Here is a 19,388-nt window from a genome sequence, read left to right on the forward strand (position 1 = left end):
CTACAAAAAAACGGACGTTGTTTTTGCAATCTAAAATTCATTGCAACATGTAACACATGAGCTATGAATAAAACAGGTAAAATCTTTCAAGTTGAACCATTTGAACCATTTGAGTAACAAAGGACTACTCAGGTAAGAAACGTAATTTAAAATTAATTATAGATAAAAAGAAAAACAAATATTGCCGTTAATAATGGTTAATTTTATTCAAATTATTTTCCATTTCTTTGTATGTTATGTAGCATGATTTTTTATTTTAAAATAAAAAAAATAAACCTCATGTATGCCTATAAAAACATTATTTCATGAAATGTTTATTTTATCTTATGTTATACTTAATTAATCATCTTACCTTAAGTAATTTTATATTCATCACTATATATAATTTCAGTTAAAACCTGAACTTATAACACTACATCCCTTCTAGTCTTCAAGCACATTTATATTTTAAAATACATCTTATTTTTTACTTATATTGTAAGCCCTATACAAGTTACATGTTGTTTAGTAGGGCATGTTTATCATGTGTACACAAACGTTTTTGGGAAAATTATGGAAAATTATAATTTCCCAACATATCATGCTAAAGTTAATTTGTCATTGGTTCGTATTGATCCAGAAGTAATGGTAATTTTTCACAATTATTTCAAACCTATTAAATTAAGTATTGTGTATTCAATATTTTGTAATTATGTATTTCAATTCGTTTAGGAAAAGAGGAAAATCACATCAAAAAGCAGTATGAAGACTATTTTCCTTTTAATTACGACTATCTTGACTTTAAATATAACTTCAGGTAAGCTTATATATCAATTGCAAGGTAAAAACCTATTTAACTTTATTCCGATGAAAACGAAAGATTATTCGTTTTCCTTACAATTAAAATAGACTACTGTATTTAATAACAAAATAGTAAATAATATGATAAGGCACTAGCATTCGATAGTTGAACATTTGACGTAAGTGAGCTGTTCTTTGCTAATGTCTTTTACACCTAGGAGCCAATTACTAGCGTTAAATAATAAGTAGATATCTGTTTATCAAGATCAAGATTATTAAATAATTATTTGATCAATTATTTTACCGGTTAGAGGTGTTCCATTTGTGTTTTCTTCTCTTTTTTTTAATTTCAACGTTGGATGTCATTTCCCCCAACACAAAATATTACATGTCAACATGACTCCAGTTTCAGCCTTTGTTCATCCTAGAATAACATACAAGGTAATAGTTGATTTTAAAGTTTTCTCTCCTAGATGGTTTGCTGTCCCCAGTTCTTGAGCATCATCTGCCCGGAAAATCGAAATCGGGACTTGTCGTTTTTGAAACTATGACCTTCACAGCACGACATGTTTTTATTAATCAATACATTATACGAATACAAATACTAATAACTACAGAAAAACACGATGATAATTTATTTTATTTAAAACAAAAAATAGAAATATAATGTTTTGTTTTTGGAAATCGATGCATTATTTTCATTTGTAATTTTTACCAACACATCTTCAACTTCTTTTCTATATTGTCTATTATAATATTCATTTCTAATTCTTCATTGAAGTTGAAATTATTTAGTGGTTCTCATTCGGGTGTGTTATAACTATTTTACTTATGTTTTCTTGTATACCAACAGAACGAGCATTTTCTATTGGAAGTGTAACGCAATTTGGTATTTTTAGTATTTTTGTATAATGTTTGAATGGTTTACACATATGGGAAAATACCTATTAATTATCCTTAACCGATAAGTTATGTCTTACTTTTTCGTGCTGAACATATTTCACTATATATATATATATATATATATATATATATATATATATATATATATATATATATATATATATATATATATATATGAGTACATTTGAGTACATATTTAAAAGCCTATACACTGATGTTTTCTTCAGACTCGCATAGCTTGGATTGCTCAAAAAAACTTATGGCACAAGACATACAAATTACTTGCAAACGAATGACAGATGGTAAAGATAGAAAGCCAAAATTTGTTATTAAACTCAAAGAGGTACATGAGAATAATATTGCTTATTTTTTTAAAAAATATTATATGGTTAAAAAAATCTTTTTAAACTTGATCTGAAGTGTTCAATTATAACAACTTGATATTTTAGATTATTAATATATTAAAGATTAAATGTAAATAGTTTTCAGACACAATTAGAATTTTTGTGAAAGTTGATACATTTTAAAAACATATGTTTGATGGACATGCAGACAATTATTAGTATAAGTTAGAAAAATTAAAATTGTTTTACAACACCTTCAATATTCATTTTTTAAATGATACACACATTTTATAAAAATCATATGAGTTAAACAATTAGTGAGTAGAACCCCATACGATACAAAAAAAATAAACAAGAATAAAATATCGGAAGAGATTATTGCTGTTTACAGCGCAATAGCAAACAATTGCAAATGAACTAATAAAATTTTAAGAAAGTGTAACAGAATATGTACACATACAGGATACAAAAAAATAAAAGCCAACAGTATTTATTAAATTTTAAAAAATTTGTACAGAATTTTCAATAATATACAAACCCTAACTTAAAATAAGCATATATCTAAGATACAACATTAATTTGTGTCCTAGCAAACAATTGCAAATGAACTAATAAAATTTTAAGAAAGTGTAACAGAATTATGTACACATACAGGATACAAAAAAATAAAAGCCAACAGTATTTATTAAATTTTAAAAAATTTGTACAGAATTTTCAATAATATACAAACCCTAACTTAAAATAAGCATATATCTAAGATACAACATTAATTTGTGTCCTAATTGTGACCCAACATGGTAAGTAGCCCACCAGATCAATTACGTCCTCTTAATTACCACCCTGTGCAGTGGCGTAGGCAGGGGCGGTTGGGGGGGGGGGGGTTCATAACCCCCCATAGACCCATCGGCATAAATCGAAAGTTTGAGGAGGGTGCAAATAGAAAGTTTGAGGGGGGGGGGGGGCGTGCAAATCGAAAGTTTGTCACCTTGGTTATACACTGCTGGAAAAAAATTGAACCCCCCCCCCCATGAGACGATCCTGGCTACGCCACTAACCCTGTGTAACTACCCCACTACACAATACTTATTATAACAATACCTATCCATTTCTCTGCCAATAGTCGTTTCCAAATCCATAACCATGCCTATATGAATCCACTTGCTTATCCTTAATATACACTCTATCTCTATTCGTTGTTTTATCCTATTGTTAACGTCACCGTTACCCTAACCGATGTGTATGCAGTTTTATTAATATTTTAGATAGAAAGAATTCAGTAAATCAATTAATCTTATATATTCCAATATATTCAACCGTCGAAAACCCTATAACCAAACTGTTTGTATTTATTTTTCTTTCAGTTTGCTTTGAGCTAAAAAAAAAACCCCGTTAAACTATAGAGCTGGTAAGTAGGTCACCAACCAGTTCTACGGCTCAATAAAACCTGCATGAGCCATAGAAGTGGTTGGTGAGCTACTTACCAGCCCTATTGAATTTCAAAGCTAGAAATAAATTTTCAACGCCCTATGTTAAATTAAAAACCAGTGTAACTCGAAAAATGCGCATGAAACGCGTTAATAAAGTTCAATGTTTTTTGTGCCATAGTTGTTTTGTTTACATTAGCCATCATTCAAAATAATAATTACAAGTCACTATTAATTACATTTTAAGGGTATTTGAAAACAGTTGATTATACATTTTCAAGGAATTTTTCTTTTATCCAAATGTTTTCTTTATTTTTGTGTGTAATCAAAGAGCAAGGGAAATTATAAGTTTGAATTCCTGTCGCTGTTTTGTGCCTCTAAGTTGGTAAAACTGATGGCAAACTCTTTTTTTATTCAATGTGTGTTTAGGACAGCGAGCTGACTACACCAGAGAGCGACTGTACAACAACCAACTGTACGATAACGTGTCAACAGCTGATAGCCCTAGAGGACCTTGGTATAGGCCAACACAAACTCTTTGCAATACTGTATTTAACATCTGGTCAAGTATACAGTTATTCAGCTGAAGTTTCAATAACTTTAGGTAAACGTTTTACAGAACTTTTCTTACAAATCAACTATGCAAGTCTGGATATCGATATCATTGATTAAAAATAATATCCGTTAATATTTTTTATCCTAGTTATTGATATTTCTTACATATTTTTACTTTCTCGAATATACGTAGTATAGAGAAAGTATTGTAATCGTGCAAAAAAAAATCGAGATTTTTACAAATCTCGACGTTTTACACCTCACTGATACGGAAAAACATAATTTTGCAATCTTGTCCGTATGTCTGTGTGTGTGTGTGTCTGTGTGTCTGTGTGTAAACACGATAACTTGAGTACCGTTACAGCTAGGTTGATGAAATTTAATATATAAGTATTTTATCAAAATCGTAGATCCGTATCAACTTTTGAGCGATTTCCGATAAACGGAAGTGGTAATTTTTCTACTTTGAATTTTTCAAAAGCCTATAACTTGAGTACTAATTCAGATAGATAAATGAAATTTCACATGTAAGTAAAAGATCTAATTGTCTACCTTCTGTCAAATTTTGAGTAATTTCCGTTGACCGGAAGTACTAATTTACGCTATTTCCGATTTCTCAAAAAACGCATGTAAATTTATAAAGTACTAATAATATTGCGCACTATTACGCACATTTGGTTTTGGTGCTCGCTTGGTGCGCAATTTTTTTTTCTACTAGATTTTATTCTATTTTTAAAAGTTTAAGTAAACAAAAATCATCTCTATATTCCGAGTTGACATCCCACGTAGTGTTATATTAGAATATTCTAGAGAGTTTAGGGGAGATCACTCCCGGTTTATTTTACTTATATTATCGTATACATTTATGGAGTTCTTTAGTTCTGCAATACAATATTTTTAAAGAAGGGAACGATAGAACAGGGACAAAATTTATTCTTTTACCTGATGTCTTAATGGAACACTCATTTCATAGATCTTTTTAAGAGAAAAGACACATTTTTTTTCCCAAAAGATCTAAAAACTTTTAATGTCAATATTTAAAACCTCATTATCGACGAGTGAAGTATACAACATGAATGTTTTTATTTATATTGTTGGTAATTGCGTAAACAATTGGTAAAATAAAAAAAAAAACAGGTTGTTGCTTTACGAAACGACAATGCTGTTTGCTCTCGTACGGTTAAACATACGTTAGTAGTTCATGCTTTAAAGACATAAGTTTTAGCAGCTGTGGAGTTTTAGGAGCTTTCCATCAAGAGGAAACTCTAGCTGACGGCCATTGTGTTTGTTACAGATTTTCCCAGCATAGCACTAAAAAACTGTGACTATGATGAAAGACACAACATTTCAGTACATTGTATGTGTGAGAGAACCGATGTCAGTGAAATTGAGACGTGGATCTACATGTACATTAATGATGTGGAACAATACAAAACCAGTGGCAATAACTTACAATTTTCGTCAGTCATAAGTGGTTCTACAGGTACGATGAGGATTGTTAAAAACAATTTCTGTTTTTAAGAAATATATATATATATATATATATATATATATATATATATATATATATATATATATATATATATATACATACAAATATTTGTATACAACTATTTATTTTGGAGTATGTTTTAATCAATTAATTCATTCGTCCGTAGACTGATTATGTTATTCCTTGCAGTGTTTCTTCCAGACTTTTTTCTCCGGGGGGGCACTTGAAATCTTCGGGGGGGGCGGTAAACTTTCTTCGGGGGGGCGGACACTGTTAAAAGTATATATTTTCTATATAAATTATATAAATTTCATTTCGTTCGGGGGGGCGGTAAAAAATTTTCGGGGGGGCTTTGCCCCCCCGAAGAGATGCCTGGAAGAAACTCTGATTCCTTGATTCATTTACTAGATGATCTATTGTTTTAATCAATGAGTGATTAATTAATTAATTGATTGATTGACTGGTTCACTGATTGATCACTTCATTCGTTTAATCATACAAAATGAAGCCTGATACCGGCCCCATTTATAGACAGCATGACAGGCGGAACATATTGTGATGATATAGTCACTTAAAATCAATTATTGTCAATTATTACCCATGCATATAAGTATGAATATCACTACAATATATATGTATATATATCCAGATCTGGATATTAGTATTATTAATACTAAGATGACTACACAATTTTTTTATCATTCATAAAACCTAATATATATATATATATATATATATATATATATATATATATATATATATATATATATATATATATATATATATATATATATATATATATATTACCTAGAATTGGGAATACAGTCCCTCTTGTTAATATTATCAATATATTTTTTAAATAATATTATCAATATATGCTTTAACAGCTCTTAGGTGTGTAGCTGAAAATGGTGCAGGATGGAGATCAAATACGGCTTCTGTATATTACAATTTACCTAATAAAGGTAAATGTCATAGATTAATGTCATTAATGTAATACTTTTTTTTGCTACTCTCTGAAAAAAATAGTAATTTTTTTAAGAATGCATGCCTATTTAAAATTAAAAAATTGGAAAATATGTGTATGAAGAAACACAACTTTAACGCTTTTCATCTTTGTTACCTTAAGCACACACACACATGAACATACACACACACACACACACACACACACATATATATATATATATATATATATATATATATATATATATATATATATATATATATATATATATATATATATATATATACAGTATCAATCTACAATAGAAAGAACGCAGGAATGGCATTGGCAGTGCTCATTGTGGTTGCATGTGCGCTTTATTATAAATGTAAGTATTTGTTTTATTATGTCCCCCATACGGGAAAACGCCATTTCAAATTCATATATATATATATATATATATATATATATATATATATAATAGGAAGCTTGCTCGAATGCCTTTCGCCCAAAGGCTTTTGCCCGATTAGACACTTGCCAGTAAAAGCGTGGTAATATGGTAATATGTTACATAGTCGGCTATAACTGTTTGAAGAATTCTAGTTAAAATGATGTTATCAACATTGTCAGAGTTTCTTCCAGGTAGCCCTAACTTTTCGATGTGTTTCGCCAACCAAACGAATGAGAATTTATATAGAAAATATTTACTTTTACAGTGTCTGCCTCCCGAAAATTTCAAGTGCTCTCCCCTCCCCACACCGGAGAAAAATGTCTCGAACAAACACTGAACATTGTGGACAATAAGCGTAGCTGCGATCGAATTGGCACCAACGCTGGAGTTCATGCTGTATCAAAGTCATCATGCTCTCAATCGCTTGTACAAAGTCTGTAAAATATACCGTCACAAAATGTTTTGATTATACTGACTACACATAATTATAACACTCCCCTTATTTTTTCTCTCTCTCTACACTCACATACATACATTCTTTACGACTTACATCAACGTATGGTTCAAAAATTAAAATGTAGAACACTCTTTTCACAATAAAATTCGAATGATTGTTTATAAACCTAACACAGAATAATGTGTATTTTCAAAAGATACTTACAACATTTAGAATCGCCTCAGTTTATTATAACTTAATCAGATATCTCAATTACCAATTATTTTTTGTAAACATTAATCATTGAAACAAAACACGTTTGATGTTTTTCCAGACATCTCACAGATGAAAAAAAAGACACTTTGTGAACTTGGGATTTCTTATGAAGGATCGGTTCCAGAAAAATGTAGGCTGTGGCAATTAATTACATAAGTATTATACATAAAAATATTTTAGAAATTATAAAAACTTTTCATTTGTATGGCAAAAATTACCACATATTAAGAAATAAGAATTATTATATTTAATGTCTGAAAGTTTAATGGTCATAATGCGCTTTGGATCCTTCAAAAAGAAAATGCCTCTGTAAAAGTTATCCACGGTTTCCCGCCATCTGTTTTCCACCTGCTCTGTCCTATCCACTCAGCCTCATTGAGCTCGCGTATTTCTCATCTTCTTTTTGTACACAATAAGGTTAATTCATGCAAATCTATTTTATAAAAAAATTTAAAAGTACTGAAAAAAGGGTAAAAAAACGTTTAAATAAAAAGCTGTCATGTAATAATGCACTCATACCAAACTTCTACCCCACGCTTACATACTTAGCATAATACATAATAGTGTTGTATTATACAATATGTGATATATACCTGTAGATTATATCTTCATTTGAATTAATTCTCAGATTGCTCAGTAGCTTCCTTTTCAATACATTTTAATTATGCAGTAAATCAAAATAAACAATTTTTGTTTCAGTGATACTTAAAAGTAAATTACAAGATCGAGATAAAGAAAATTTACAACTTCGGATTTCTCGTCTTGCCTTGGTTCGAGAAATAAGTGTGTATATTTTATATCGACTGGATTTGTAAGAGTAAAACATTTTTAGATGCCAATAATTTAAATAAAATACTGTGTTCAGTAAAAAGAATGATTGCCATTATATTTACTTGTTTTCCATTTGTTCATGTTTTAGCCTAAGCGTTATATTCTGTAAAGTGCAAAGATCTTATTTATACAGATCATCTGAAATATGAACTAGATGTACATAAAGAATCTTTAAGTATCAAAGGCAGATCATTGGAAGAATCAGAGAAACAAACAGGTAAACCACTTTTTCTTGTAATAATTTATTAACAAAAGAATAACTGGTTTAGTCATTTGTAAGGAACAGTGCTTTTCTTATTAAAGAACAAATCTTTGAATATGTGTCAGTTCGCCAAATTAGGTGATTTAACAATTAAAATAAGTGACACATTTTTGGACTTACTACAACTTGTGTTTGAGAGTTAACTAAATTAAAATATTTTTGTTTGATGACTACTATCGATTTATCTATTTAAAAGTGTGACTCTAAAATATAGTTAAGACGTTTACTTGCTGTCACATGCACCCTTGGTAGTTGAGAGATGATGATAATGTGTAGTTGTGTGTTTGTGCGCATGTAAGCATGTGTCTTGATTCTGTGCAAAAGTGAGAATGCATCTTAACAAATTGCAAGAATTTTTTTTAGCAAATCATATTGAGCTTATTATTCTGAATCTGCATGTGCATATTTCGTTACCCAATTCGAAAATACCAAAAATAGTAGAGGTATAGGAGGTATAATTGTTTTACTATCGTTTGTAACATTAAATGCCTCGGACTGCGAATCTGCATGATCATGTTCCATGATAAATCTGACTGTTACCATCTGATTAGCACACGATCAAATTACAGTCTTAGTTTTTGCTTGTATGAAACGTAAACAATTCCTGTTGCATACAAATGATTGGGAAGATATATATATATATATATATATATATATATATATATATATATATATATATATATATATTTTATATATATATATATATATATATATATATATATATATATATATATATATATATATATATATATATATATATATGTACAGATCACCTAAATCTAAAACTAAAAGAATATCAAGAAATAGTCAGCAACCAATGCAAGTTAATGGACGAATTAAAAGATTACTCAGGTAAAATATATTATTTATAAAACAATCTTTTAAGAAAGTATTTGGATCGAACGCTAGTTCATTTTCTTCGTATATAATTGTATTATGTTCCAACATGCTTTTACGTACCTTTACCACGGGTAAAGAGTACGCAATACCCGGAAACGTTTTGGATGGCCTTAGACTGATGACTTACGAAACTAAAAAGACCACCAGAAAACAAAAACTCTCCGTGGACTCGAAGCTTATGTCTAGGGTAAAAACACACACGAAGACCGTCTGCAACTAGTGACACTTTTAATCAATCTATAACCTTCTAATAAGTAAACAAGTCGAAATAATAATATACCAATACTATGCAAAAAATAGAAATATTCAATAATGAAAGACCCAACTTACGATTTTAGGAATAACACACTGAAACTACTAACACTGGATAAGGTACCTAAGTAATCAACACAACCTACACGTTATTAAAATAAGACACAGAAAATACTGAATACACTGGAACTAAGAGATAATTGCTGCTTAAGCTAGAAGATATAATATGGCGTCGTACGTGACTCTCTCTCCTGGGTGTCTAGTGGGCTGCCTCGTGTGTGGAATATTCCCGCTTTATATACCACTCTGAAATTATAGGATGTCGACCTCAATGTCAAGGACCATTGCGGGGGAAGGAGCAAAAGCACGAGCCACACGAGCTCAGTGGTGAATATTATCACATGAGTGTGATGGAACATTTCTTTAGTTTGAACAATAGACAGCTCAAGGCCATTTAAAATATAATTAACAATAAATAAAAAGAAGACCTAAATAGATCACAATGCTATGCTCCATTTGAACCGTTTCCCCTGACTTCTGCCTGGTTTTCTCACTGGATTTGCTTCTATAGCTTTTATATATCCAAGAACAATCAGCAAGGCAGTAGTTGTTTACTTTGTGGAGTTCCTTTTAGTATAAAACCTTTTTGAAATATGGAGAGAAAATTTTACTTAAGAGGTCTTTACCAAAGGAACTATTTTGACAAAAAGTCGAGATTTTTACGTTTTTTTCACACTTAAAAACAAAAATCTGCAATTTTAAATCATTTTAGTTATTACGTTTTTACTTTCTCGTATATACGTAGTATAGAGAAAGTATTGTAATCGTGCAAAAAAAAAATAGAGATTTTTACAAATCTCGACGTTTTACACCTCACTGATACGGAAAAACATAATTTTGCAATCTTGTCCGTATGTCTGTGTGTCTGTGTGTCTGTGTGTCCGTGTGTAAACACGATCACTTGAGTACCGTTACAGCTAGGTTGATGAAATTACATATATAAGTATTATATCAAAATCGTAGATCCGTTTCAACTTTTGAGCGATTTCCGACAACCGGAAGTGGTACTTTTTCTACTTTGAATTTTTCAAAAGCCTATAACTTGAGTACTATTTCAGATAGATAAATGAAATTTCACATGTAAGTAAAAGATCTAATTCTCTACCTTCTGTTAAATTTTGAGTAATTTCCGTTGACCGGAAGTAGTAATTTACGCTACTTCCGATTTCTCAAAAAACTAATGTAAATTTATTAAGTACTAATACTATTGCGCACTATTATACACACCTTTATTAGGCGTTCGCTTGGTGCGCAATTGTTTTTTACTGAGATTCTATTCTATTTTTAAAAGTTTCAGTATTTAAAATGGATTAAAAATCATAACTATATCCCCAGTTACCATCCCCTGTTGTTTTATATAAGAATATTCGAGAAAGTTTAGGGGAGATCACTACCGGTTTATTTAATTCAGTATATTAAAGCTGTGTTAAATACAGCTACTCATAATGTTAGTAAAACTACGATTAGTACAATAGTGGACGCCAAAAGGGGTAGAAACCAAATGTAAAAGCTAATTTTAGGCTTAACTGTTTAATTATAAACTGTCAAAGTTAAAACACGCTATACCAACTTTTTCCAAGATAATTCGCGTAATATATATATATACGTATATTATACTACAATATTTGTTATAGACCTGTATATCTTCATTAAACAATCGCATAAGTTAATTAAACCTTAGATTGATCAGTAGTTCTGTAATCAAAACAGTTTAATTAACCAGTAACACATAATAATCATTTAGCGGTTTTCTTTTTCAGAGTTGCTTAAAAATAAACAACTAATTCAAGATAAAGAACATTCTCAACTTCGGAATTCTGGTGATGCCTTGGTTCGAGAAATAAGTGTGTATATTTAATATCGATTAGATTTGTAAGAGTAAAACATATTTAGATACCAATTAACTAAATTAAAAATAAAACTAAGATATTTTTGTTTTCCATTTGTTCATGTTTTAGCCTAAGTGTTATATTCTGTACAAGTGCTAAAATCTTATTTCTACAGATCATTTGAAATATGAACTAAATGTACACAAAGAATCTTTAAGTATCAAAAGCAGATCATTGGAAGAATCAGAGAAACAAACAGGTAAACCACTTTTTCTTGTAATAATTTATTAACAAAAGAATAACTGGTTTAGTCATGTGTAAATAACAGTGCTTTTTTTGTTTAAGAACAAATCTTTGAAGATGTATCAATTCGCCAAATTAGGTGAGTTAACAATTAAAATAAGTGACATATTTTTGGACCTACTACAACTTGTGTTTGAGAGTTAACCAAATTAAAGCAGAATTTTTATGACTACTATCGACTTATCTATTTAATAATGTGACTCTGTCTGTTTCTTTGCCCTCGTAAATGCCATAACCTAAGCTATGTGTAAAAAATAATTTTATTTTAATATTATATTGGCCAATTATTGTGAGAAAAAATTACTACAAAGTGGGGTTTTCGGCAGATGGATTACGGAGTTCCTGCGCGAAAGTAAAACTTGGAAGTTAAAGAATTACTAAAATAAATATTACTATGGCCTTAAACGCTAGAAAATATCTTCAAAATTGCAACTTTTATAACACAGAAAATTACATTTCTGAATTTTAGTTTTAGATTTATGGTTTTTAATATATTTCGGTCACTATGTTGTAAAAATTGAAAAAAAAAACAACAACACATTTTTACTATTGTAAAATTAATAATAGAACCATTTCTTCAAAATCTTCAACCTTCTTTCGTGAATATGAAACAAATTGTGTATTTATTATTGTAGTCACTATGGACGACGCCGAAATTAACGAAAATACTGTCGGCCTGAAAGTAAAATTCGTTTAAATTATTTTTTTTTAAAAACATTTTATAGTTAGCTATTATATTACAATGCACTAAAAAGTAGAAAATAAATTATTCTCTTCAATGTTATAATGAAGACCACTTTTTAAATAACTATAATGAAAAGAGTGAGTCGATTTATAAATTTAAGATATTCAATACATTACACAGCATTCCTTGCTTTCATTTATTGTTGTTTAAATTATAGTTCATCGTTATATATTTAAAAACAATCATTCATTTTCTACGGTCAACGCTTTATAATGTAAATTTCGATTTTTTCTAACTGACGTATTTCTGTTAAACTTAGCACTTAGGCGAAGATTCTATGACTTTGCAATCTAACATTAAATTTGATTCATCGGAACCCAATTTATTTTTTGTGCGAATTAATTACAATTACCTGTACAAAGTACTATTTACCACGCTATTATGCGCGCATTTTTCATCTTCTTGAACACAATACAGTTAAGTCATGCAAATCTAATGTATTAAAAAATTTAAAAGTACTGAAAAAAAGCGTAAAAAACGTTTAAATAACAAGCTGTCATGTAATAATGCACTCATGCCAAACTTCTACCCCACGCTTACATACTTAGCATAATACATAATAGTATTGTATTATACAATATGTGATATAGACCTGTGGATTATATCTTCATTTATTACTCTCACAAGTGAATTAAATCTCAGATTGCTCAGTAGCTTCCTTTTCAACACATTTTAATTATAAAGTAAATCAAAATAAACAATTATTTTTTCAGTGATGCTTAAAAATAAATTACAAGATCAAGATAAAGAACATTTCCAACTTCGTATTTCTCGTGATGCCTTGGTTCGAGAAATAAGTGTGTATATTTTATATCGATTGTATTTGTAAGAGTAAAACATATTTAGATACCAATTAAATAAAACACTGTGTTCAGTAAAATGAATGATTCCCATTATTTTAAATTGTATTCTATTTGTTCATGTTTAGCCTAAGCGTTATATTCTGTAAAGAGCTAAGATCTTAATTCAACAGATCATCTACAATATAAACTAGATGTGCATAAAGAATCTTTAATTATCAAAAGCAGATCATTGGAAGAATCAGAGAAACAAAATGGTAAAATACTTTTTCTTGTAATAATTTATTAACAAAAGAATAACTGGTTTAGTCATGTGTAAATAACAGTGCTTTTCTTGTTTAAGAACCAATATTGGAATATGTATCAATTCGCCAAAATAAGGTTAGTTAACAATTAAAATAAGTGACATATTTTTGGACTTACTACAACTTGTGTTTGAGAGTTAACCAAATTAAAGCATTTTTGTTTGATGACTACTATCGATTTATCTATTTAACAGTGTGACTCTAAAATATAGCAGAGACGTTTAGTTGCTGTCACATGCCCCGTTGGTAGTTGAGAGATGATGACAATGTGTAGTTGTGTGTTTTTGCGCATGTAAGCGTGTGCGTATGCATGTGTGTATGTTTGGTAATAGGTGTATTTTTGTATGCATTGGTTCATTTATTTACATAGCTAATCAGATCCCATAACATTGAAATCTGTTAAATATTGTATTATACAATGTTTATTATAGACATCCAGGTTATATATCTTTATTTACCAATCTCATGAATTAATTAAATCTCGGATTGCTTAGTAGTTTTCTTTTCAACACATTGTAATTAAGTAGTAAAACAGAAAAAGCAATTTAACGCGTTTTATTTTCAGTGTTACTAAAAAACAAAGTACTAGTTCAAGATAAAGAGTGCTGCGAACTTCGAATTTCTAATCAGGCGTTGGAACAAGAAAAAAGTATTAATATTTTATTTCGTTTGCGTTTGTAAGAGTGAAATATATTTAGATATTAACTAAATAATTTACCAACTGCGATAAGTAAAATGAATTCTTTCCATTACATTTGAATGTTTAGCATTTGTTCATGTTTTAGATTAGCATTATATTCTGTAAAAATGCTAACAATTTACATATACAGATCTTCTAAAAAAAGAACTAGATGAACATAAAGAATCTTTAAGTATCAAAAGCAGACCATTGGAAGAATCAGAAAAACAAACAGGTAAAACACTTTATCGTGTGATCTTGTATATTTATATCATATTAACATCTATCATCTGTCAACAAAAATTGACAAATGTTTAGAGTTTAGAACATAATTTGAAATAAGCTTTATTCTATAGCTTTATGGAAAATGATTTCATTTGGTTCCAACAATATTTCTACTTTTAATAAGATACGATTGAGATATTTTCTAATCAGAAAATATTAAAAAACTATTCACAAATTAAATAGGACGATTGATTTCTATAGCAAAAATCTTAGCACATTGCATTTTTTTTGCCAAAAAAATAATCAAAATTAGCAAAGAAAGAAAAATCTATAAAAAAAACATAAATAAGCAAGTTGCTTTTTACTTTCTCAAGTACAAGTAGGCTAAAGATGATGTAGTGAAATTGTGAAAAAAATTGAAATCGAGATTAACACAAATCTCGATTTTTTTTACACCTCACTGAGTCGAAGAAACCTATTTTTAAAATATTGTCTGTACGTCTGTCTGTCAGTTAGTGTGTCTATCTGTAAACATGATAACTTAATTACCGTTTCAGTTATGTGTACGAATTTGCACACATAAGTATTACATAGAATTTGTAGATTCTTATTAACTTTCGAACTATTTCCGAACACAGGAAGTAGTACTTATTATACTCCCGGCTACTAGAAGTGGCACTTACTCTATTTCCGTATTAACACTACAATTTAACTACTGTTTCAATTAGATGGACAAAGTTTCATATATACGTATACAATCTTATTCTTTAATCACTTTATATTTTTGAGTGTCCTTTTTTATTCGAAAGAAAAACTTTACTCTATTTCTGGTGTTTAAGATACTTATATCTTGCAGACCGTTTAAGTTAGCCAGACACATTTATAAACATAGGACCATAAATATAATAGCTTATTCTCTCGATTGTCTCAAATTTTGAGTGTTTTATCCTGATCGTAATTATTATGTTAAGCTCTTGGATAGCTGTGTTAGCCAATGTTATAAAACAATACTTTTTTTTTGCTTTAAATAACAAGGTATCTTTTATATTACATTTGATATTATGATATTAGAGCCTAATCTAAAATTTGACATATTTAACAAAAACAAATAATAATAAAAATAGAAAAAACATAATGCGTTAGATATTTTTAGTTTATTGTGTGTCCCTAAATATGATGTTTAATAATACATGTTGGACATGATATATTTGAATGTTCAACATGCACAATGTTTTTGTAATTATATAAATACGTTTTTATTATCCGAATATTATTGCATGCAGCTTGATTGCATAATTTTAAAACTACATTTCTTGATAGACAAAGGTAATTTCTGTTTGAAAATTATGTAAATTACTCTACCAATATCTAATGGCTGCTTCATGCTGTTCGAAATCTTGGTTTTTTATGGTATTTTTTCTGTCTCTGACAATTAGAGATCTATGTTTTGTGGTTGGTAAAGCTGGTCAGTGTGTATATACACATGGTAAACATCCTAACGTATTTAATCTTCTTACTTTTTAATGTAGTTTTTGTTTTTTTTTCTTAGGAAGTGCCTTCGATCATAAGGATGTCAACATGGGTTTGGTCAGTGAAGACTTACAAAAGTATCTTACAGGTAACATTAGTTCTATTTTTTATTGTAGAAGATAGCAAACACAACTGGTCCAAGTAAAAAGTGACATCTTTTAGCATGTTCAAATAATGTGTTGTTATGTAGTCCATTTTTTTAAACATTATACAATTTTATGCCTTTTTTTTTACTGCTGGCAGATTGAATTGTGTAAATCGTTGAGATATTGTGAAAGACTGTAGAAGGTTTTATTATTTTATAATTTAAAATATTGAAATACTTACAGTAAATGCATTATTTTGTTTACCTGTACAGGTAGACATGAAGTGCAAGAATGTAGTAAAGGTCAAACCAAGATAGGACTACGCAAACATTTTGTAAACTGCAAGAAAAATCCTGGCCATAAAATGTTTATACCCGTAAAGAATTTTACTACCGAACATTTTTCATCGGATTACCGTGATGATGACCTAATTGACCTCACAAAAGCCTTGGCTGACCTTACGGTCATGATTGCCGTTAAGTTCACCAGTCCAGACAGACCAAAGTTTGTAGAGGGCACTAAAATTCTATATCCTTGCTACAACACCAGGGGACAGGACTTGCTGAGAACAGGGACTGGGTGGGTGAAGAGGGTGGACAAGAAAACAGTTGAAATGAACATTAAATGTCAATGCTCTGAATGTAAACTTTCGGACACACCCAGCAAAGAGTGGTGGGTGGTTTATGTGCAAACATCCAGACATGTGATATTTGATTCAAGTGAGGTGAAACAGTCCAGCTGTAGACTATGGTTTGATGATGATAAAAGTCCAGGGGAAAACATTTCTGGATGGGAGATAGTTGGGTCAAATACTAAAAAAAACTTTTGCTATATGTATTATGTGACACATGACTTAGTTTTAGGTGATAAACTGGAGAATATGATGAAGCGGTTTAATGTCTTGGATAAGAAAGTAAGTGCCAAATACGAGAGCCGTAGAGATGTGGACAAGCTGACCATTATAGTGTCACATCCTCATGGCTGTTCTAAGCAGGTCTCTGTAGGTCACTGGGTGGACAGAAAGGTACATAGTCAGGAGGTGCAGGGGAAAATGTTGACATGGTACACGTACACAAATTGTACCTGTCCTGGTAGCAGTGGGGCTCGAGTATACCGACTAGGATATTATGGGTGTGAACTTTACCACAGTTTAGCTTACCGTAACTCTGTATTAAAATGTAGTAGTCTGTATTTGGAAAGGTGTAGTACTGTATGTGAATAAGCATAGCACACTAAACAAACTTGAGTTTTAGAAGTATAGAGATAGAGATGTCATGGGTATTTTATATTCTTTATATGACCACAAGTCTTTAGGGTACTCTGGAATCGGATGTCCAATATTTTTTTTTATGGTTGGAAGAAGCAACTACTCGATGCTTTACTGTTCAAATTTTGGACGGTCTTCAGTACATACAGCAAAATATATTAAATTGTTGATCTGACTTTAGTAGCTAAGGTTCAAAGAATGATGTGATAAAATAATGTTTACACACAAACGTAGCCCTGATAAACATACCTCAACGAGTTGATATCGGAGGATTTTAAAGTTGTTTAATATGTCTATCCTGGCTCTAACATTTTACTTGAATACAATCAGAATATCGAGATAACAGATGTTGGAATCTCAAAATGGATTGATGGTAACGGAGTGGTCACAGAAGATGCAACAATAAGATACATGGCAACAGGAGGATTATAAACTACACTATCAAGTAATATATTTGGTAGGGGCTTTAATTTTAAACATTGAAGTAAACAAAACAAGACTTATAAAAGCTTAACACACATATTATAATTGTAATATTTATTGTTGCTACTTCAAAAAAGAATAATGTTTTTTTTGCTATTATATTTGTATATTTACAAAGCGCATTGATATGACAGACTGTTAAATTAAATATAGAAAGTTTTATTTATTAATAAACACTACAAATAAAATTCATGTAAACATTCGATATTTTTTACTAGATAAATTGACAAGCACACTTTTTAAAAATAAATTTAGAGATGCCGTGTGTCTTTAAAACCCTAAATTTTATATCAGTAAACATGCATGTGTGCTATAGTTTTGGATTTGTTTCGATACAATTTCCCCAGGTGTTGCGATACACATTTACCAGCATGCTCTCTTCAGTGGTTTAGCAAAATGTATGATAGATGACAAAATAGTGTACCATGTCACATGCCAATAATAGTTTGATGAAAATAGTTTGACATAGCGAGTGGAGGTTATAAAAAAATTGACATCTACATTTTGCGACCATTAAGGTTCTACAATGCCCCATAGCTGTATACAAATCAACAGATGTAGTGTTAAGCATATTATATTTGTACGCTTTGGCAGAGGCGTAGCGAGGGTAGGGGGACAGGGGGTGCGGATCGCACCGGGTGACACCATATAGGGAGGGGGGGGTGACACAAAGGCAAAAAATAGCAAAATATATAGAGGAAAAGGATAATTCCATTTAATTAAGTGATTAATTCGAGTGTTAAATAGTGTTTTACGAGGTGCAAATCGAAAGTTTGAGGACAGGTGGGGGGTGCAAATCGAAAGTTTGAGGAGGGGGGGGGGTGCAAATCAAAAGTTTGAGGGGGTGGTGCAAATCGGAAATTGAAAGTTTGTCCCCGGGAAAGGTCGCTACGCCTCTGGGGGGTGACACCATTAAGTACCGCAACATGTGACACCCGACCTCACTACGCCGCTGCGCTTTGGTACTTACTAGCCTCACATGTTGTACTGTTTGGAACCATGAGCGGTAATTAATACATATTTATAAATTCTTTGTCAAAATTACTATGCACTTCTTTTTAAAAATTGCGTAATCACGATTTTTAATATATTTTAAAATAAAGGTTGCTTCCAAGTATAAATAAACTGTTTCCGACTAGATTTTTGTTTTTAATAGTTTTTTCTATCTACAGTATTACGAATTACCACATCCCACAATATTAAGAATTAAGAAACCAGTATAGA

At 30.3% G+C, this 19,388-nt stretch overlaps 1 protein-coding gene across 1 annotated transcript; it reads left to right on the plus strand.

Moving 5' to 3' along the window:
- Window positions 1-19: 19 nt before the first annotated feature.
- LOC131950245 (uncharacterized) lies at window positions 20-18,741 on the plus strand. Its single transcript, XM_059312316.1, has 20 exons — window positions 20-132; window positions 712-796; window positions 1,911-2,026; window positions 3,881-4,055; window positions 5,301-5,489; window positions 6,386-6,463; window positions 6,755-6,832; window positions 7,161-7,328; window positions 7,666-7,737; window positions 8,307-8,390; window positions 8,572-8,655; window positions 9,469-9,552; window positions 11,673-11,756; window positions 11,917-12,000; window positions 13,503-13,586; window positions 13,763-13,846; window positions 14,460-14,543; window positions 14,725-14,808; window positions 16,348-16,416; window positions 16,687-18,741. Exons 2-20 carry the CDS (start codon window positions 742-744, stop codon window positions 17,634-17,636), a joined length of 2,706 nt encoding a protein of 901 aa, XP_059168299.1. The 5' UTR covers window positions 20-132; window positions 712-741; the 3' UTR covers window positions 17,637-18,741.
- The last annotated feature ends 647 nt before the right edge of the window (window positions 18,742-19,388 follow it).

The sequence above is a fragment of the Physella acuta genome, unplaced genomic scaffold (assembly GCF_028476545.2).
Source record: "Physella acuta isolate Inbredline_101_S28 unplaced genomic scaffold, ASM2847654v3 ptg000746l, whole genome shotgun sequence".
Taxonomy (NCBI): Eukaryota; Metazoa; Mollusca; class Gastropoda; family Physidae; genus Physella; species Physella acuta.

What these genes read in the sequence shown, in the direction of transcription:
- LOC131950245 (XM_059312316.1), top strand. Translation starts at nt 742, where the DNA reads ATGAAGACTATTTTCCTTTTAATTACGACTATCTTGACTTTAAATATA. An exon ending in AGAATCAGAGAAACAAACAG is followed by an intron (nt 12,001 to 13,502) that starts GTAAACCACTTT and finishes TTATTTTTTCAG; the next exon opens with TGATGCTTAAAAATAAATTA. An exon ending in GGCGTTGGAACAAGAAAAAA is followed by an intron (nt 14,544 to 14,724) that starts GTATTAATATTT and finishes TTACATATACAG; the next exon opens with ATCTTCTAAAAAAAGAACTA.